Source organism: Hippoglossus stenolepis, chromosome 14, assembly GCF_022539355.2.
Source record: "Hippoglossus stenolepis isolate QCI-W04-F060 chromosome 14, HSTE1.2, whole genome shotgun sequence".
Classification (NCBI taxonomy): domain Eukaryota; kingdom Metazoa; phylum Chordata; class Actinopteri; order Pleuronectiformes; family Pleuronectidae; genus Hippoglossus; species Hippoglossus stenolepis.
In genome coordinates this window covers 20,673,443-20,677,758 of record NC_061496.1, presented here as the reverse complement: position 1 = coordinate 20,677,758, position 4,316 = coordinate 20,673,443, and the positions used below count along the sequence as shown (strand labels likewise).

Below are 4,316 nucleotides of genomic sequence, written 5' to 3'. Positions count from 1 at the left end.
TTGGCTCAGTAGCAGTTGTTTTCCATGAATATATTTAGAGATTCAGTAGTAACTGGTTAAGATATACAACAAATTGTCATAATATAATTTGTACTCAAAGTAAAACTACAGATTGTGCCTTTCAATATGAATCCCACGGATCATCAACCATTTTCTTTGAAGGATTTAATGATGTGCAGTAATCACAGTCAGGACCACGGACTGTAAAGGGTGAGGACACAGCCTCAGTCAACCTAAGGGCGTGGCAATGCGCGCGAGCAAGGCCGGTGCTCTGTGGTGGCGGGTGGACGTCACGTGACCGCTCCGCTCATGTGACACGGAGAACAAAACGGAAATAAAATGGCAGCGACCGGGGACGAGGCTTCAGCCATGGACAACATCTCCCGGACTCCATCGGCCCACACAGCGGCCCTGACACCGGCCGCGGGCCCCAGCAGTCAGGCAGAAGTCCCGGAGGATGCAGCGGCCAGCCCGGCGCCCGCTCCCAGGAAGCCCCACACCAACAGTGGGTCATGTTCCCCAGCATGCTAATGCTAATAGCGCACAGCAATCAATAACATTCCGTTTTTAGCGTGGTACAAGTTGTCTACCAGTTTCCCCTCACATTATGTTTTTCTCAAATATGACTTTGTTATAATTTTAAATCAAATTTTGGTTGTTATGCTTGAACTTGGTGATTTCTGTGTATTCTTGCTGCCTCACATGACTGTGCAGGTGATGGTGGTGTGGAGACAGCAGAGGAGGCTGTGGAGCCTGCAGAGCCTGACATCAACGAGCTGTGCACTGACATGTTTGACAAGATGGCCATCTTCCTGCAAGGAGAACTCACAGGTGTTGTCACACTTCGCTTGTTTTTCCTGCACGCAGAAGCAGCTGCAGTGTACAAGAGTCATTTCTGGTTTCCTGTTCATTCTGCACTCTTCTTTACTCCTGGTTTCTTTTCTCACATGCACACTCTCCACCTCTCCTTGACCTCCCAGCCACCTGCGAGGATTACCGTCTGTTGGAGAACATGAACAAGTTAACCAGTCTGAAGTACATGGAGATGAAGGACATCAGCATCAATATCAGTCGTAACCTGCAGGATCTCAACAATAAGTGTGAGTGAGATGTACAGAATCTGCACAAAAATGCATTTTCAATGTGTCTAATTCATATATTATACCTATTACTATGTTATTCACTTGTAGATGGGATGTGTTTTTTCCTCAGACGCAAGCCTACAGCCCTACTTGGACCAAATAAATCAGATCGAGGAGCAAGTATCTGCACTTGAACAAGCTGCTTACAAACTGGACGCGTACTCCAAAAAGCTGGGTAAGACAGAGGCGCAGAACTTGTGTATCTATGCATAAGATGTTCTGCCATAGAATATTATTAGCAGGACTGATCATATTTAAACCTGCAATACAGAAGGTTTGTCTCCTCCTTCTGGCAATGAGAGTAATTACACTAACAGTGCAATACTAGTGTAAGTGCACGGTCACATATATGCAAATGTAGCGAGTCGCAGTTCACCAATGTTGAACTCCATGCGAAGCCATGCTGCAGATGTGCGCTGATTGGAAGTGATCCAGAGGCAAACTTAAATCTGTTTGTCCTCGCTGTCGAACATTTTCTTTTTATAATTCAATCATCGTCTGAATACAGAGTTTCTTCTTTATCAGGAGAATCAGAGTAGGTTTTTGGATGCTTCATTGGCTATCACACCGTATGCCTTGAGCCTTCTCCCTCTTAAAGTCTAGCAATCCAATGAGTGCTGCTTGTTAAATATTATTAACTTAGGCTTACTTATTGTGTTGGTAGTCTTTCTTTAAGTGCTCTCTTTTCGGATGTGATTCCCAGTTCATTTATTGTCCATCCACATCTGTTACGATGTCCACCAACAGATGGTGCTGTGGTCCCACAGGCATATCAAACCTACATATTTTTACATTACAGCCCACAGATGCAGCCAAATGTCACTGGATCATGTTGCATTTTTGACTTTAGCAGCTCTTGATTGTAGACTGATTAAGTCCCTGACTTTCTCCTTCTTTACAGAGGCCAGATTCAAAAAACTGGAGAAGCGATGAGGAGGAAGAAGAGGCAGACTGAGAGTTACGGTGGCTTCTCACCTTCTCTCACCCTGCCCTGCCTAAGTCTGTCGTTGGCAGTGGAGCCAGAAGCTGTGGGCAGGATGTTAACTGAGACTGAAACAACAAGTCGGAGCCATTTTGACACTTAGAATTGACCAAGGAGGAAGCAGCTGAAGGAACATGAACTAGTATCACAGTGCTCAGCTTAGATTTAACTCCAGCATCCCTGGTTTTGGCAGAGGATATGCAGCCATGATCTACATGAATGCACAGTGTATATCCACATTCCTCTGCAGATATGCTTTATGTTGAATAAATCTGTTCAACGACCAGCATATCCTAAATGAGTGATGGAAACCGACTGTTTCTAATGAAAACCACAGCAGATTGGCCGGCCCTTCACTGTTTGAGGTGTATATAATGACATTTTTGTCATATGTAGATAATTAACATGATGAACCATGTACATAGATTTTTTTTTTTTTTAATGTTCCAGCCCTCTAATTATGTTCAATTTAGACACCTAACCTCCCTTAAGGGAGAATTTGACTTAATACCTGAAACCTACATTCAGAGACAATATCCTTTTTATTTATAGACTAATGTGCCTGGAGAGTGTGAACAGCACCACGTTCTGCGAAAGTTAATAAGAGATCACTATTTTAAAAGCTACTGTATAGAGGACTGCTGAAAATCACAATCAGTTTGAAGTTTATAGATGAAAGAGACAGACATTAAACATGGTTGAATGGTTGTTGATGTTTTTTTATTTGGAGATTCTGACAAAGAAAACTGGAGTTTAAAAAAATTAAATAAATCATGATGTGCTTATCATTGCATGTTTGCCTTCTTGAAATGAACCCACTGCTGACAGCAGGTGGCAGACCTGCACCACAATAAGAACTTGTATGGATGCATAGTTGATGTATTAAATATATATCTCTGGAAAACCTGACCCACTGCTGAAGGACATTTGAGTTTCAGCCTTTAATAGGTGGTAAGAGTGAAACTGATGGAGTGAAACAGAAGAAACACACATGATAATTCAAAGTAAAAGGTTAAAGAGTGACTGAAGATGTGTGAGCTGCCCTCTTTGTTTCCTCCCAGTGTTCTTCCTGCCGTGGGCAACACATAATCTAAGCTGATAGGGCCTCTCATCTGAGTGTGTTTTGCGTTATGCCCATGTATGCATGTTTGCGCGTATATGTTTGTGTAAGACATAATCTAAAACAGGTCTCTGTCATTAGTCCAGTTGAGGCCCCGGCACAGAGGGATCTCATTATTCATACTGTAACATTATTTACCGTTGTGCCGTGATCCCTTCCATCTCTCCCTCTCTCCCTGCCTTTTTCCAGGGCCTTGGGGTATGAGTTGTTCTCCCCTCCCAATGGCTCTGAAATCAGGTCTATTAAATTATTTTTGAGCTGTTTTCTAAAAGCTACGTGTGAGTGCCAGCACACAGTCAAGCATAGAGGCGGAGGTAACATACTAATCATAGGTAAACCTTTCCTATATTATTCAGTTTTGGGAAGTACCGCAAAACTCTAGACCACACTGCAGCTATAGAGCTTGGTTTTGGAAACTTATTAAATTGTTTTAAATATGTATTAGTGGTTTTCAAAACAGTGGAATGGAAAGTACAGAAAGAGGGAATGTGTATGTTGTTGATTTTATACAAGCATATGAAGTGGATGTAATTCTTCTGATGTATTTAGCTGTGATGCTGAAAAGAAATGAAGGAAGCATGTAAGGACCTGTCATAGCATTTTTACATCCGCTCCGCTCTCAATCTCCAATTATTCATATTTTCAAAAGAAAGGGCTGTTATTCTAGGTGTTGCCTTTACAGAAAAGGAAGCAGGGAAACAAAAGAAATATACGTCAAAAATGACATTGCCACGTTCATATGGGATCCTATGTAAAATGATTGCAACAGCATTTTTTTATCTTCTTTTTCCATGTATTTCCAGTTAAGGACAAAAGTGTTCTCTTGTGCAGTAGCGGAGCTATTTGGCCTTGGCGGAGGTATGCCCCCATTCTGGACGTTTATATGATAGTTGTGAAGGCAGAAGATTTCAGTGTTTAGTCAGACCCTATAGAACCATTAGGTACCTCTGGCTACATTATTTTGTAGTGGTTCTCCATTCTCAGTTATGTAACATGATCATATTTGACCCTATTTAAGTTGGGAATCAGCTGTACTCAGTCACCAACAAGGCATTTTGAGCTCTTTTACAAT

General features: G+C 42.0%; 1 protein-coding gene across 2 annotated transcripts; it reads left to right on the top strand.

The window, feature by feature from the left end:
- The first annotated feature begins 210 nt into the window (after positions 1 to 210).
- On the top strand, positions 211 to 2,912 carry bloc1s2 (biogenesis of lysosomal organelles complex-1, subunit 2). Of its 2 annotated transcripts, none has more exons than XM_035175817.2 (5): positions 211 to 505; positions 715 to 831; positions 981 to 1,100; positions 1,191 to 1,317; positions 2,044 to 2,912. In XM_035175817.2, the coding sequence occupies exons 1-4, from the start codon at positions 340 to 342 to the stop codon at positions 1,274 to 1,276; spliced, it is 489 nt and encodes a 162-aa protein (XP_035031708.1). In that variant the 5' UTR covers positions 211 to 339; the 3' UTR covers positions 1,277 to 1,317; positions 2,044 to 2,912. The 2 variants fall into 2 exon arrangements, with proteins under 2 accessions (XP_035031708.1, XP_035031707.1); XM_035175816.2 differs by having other exon boundaries at positions 243 to 505; positions 1,213 to 1,317.
- Positions 2,913 to 4,316: the final 1,404 nt, after the last annotated feature.

Coding starts and splice junctions, on each gene's coding strand:
- bloc1s2 (XM_035175816.2), top strand. CDS start 340: ATGGCAGCGACCGGGGACGAGGCTTCAGCCATGGACAACATCTCCCGG. Junction 832..980: donor CCTGCAAGGAGAACTCACAG/GTGTTGTCACAC, acceptor TTGACCTCCCAG/CCACCTGCGAGGATTACCGT. Junction 1,101..1,212: donor GCAGGATCTCAACAATAAGT/GTGAGTGAGATG, acceptor TTTTTTCCTCAG/ACGCAAGCCTACAGCCCTAC.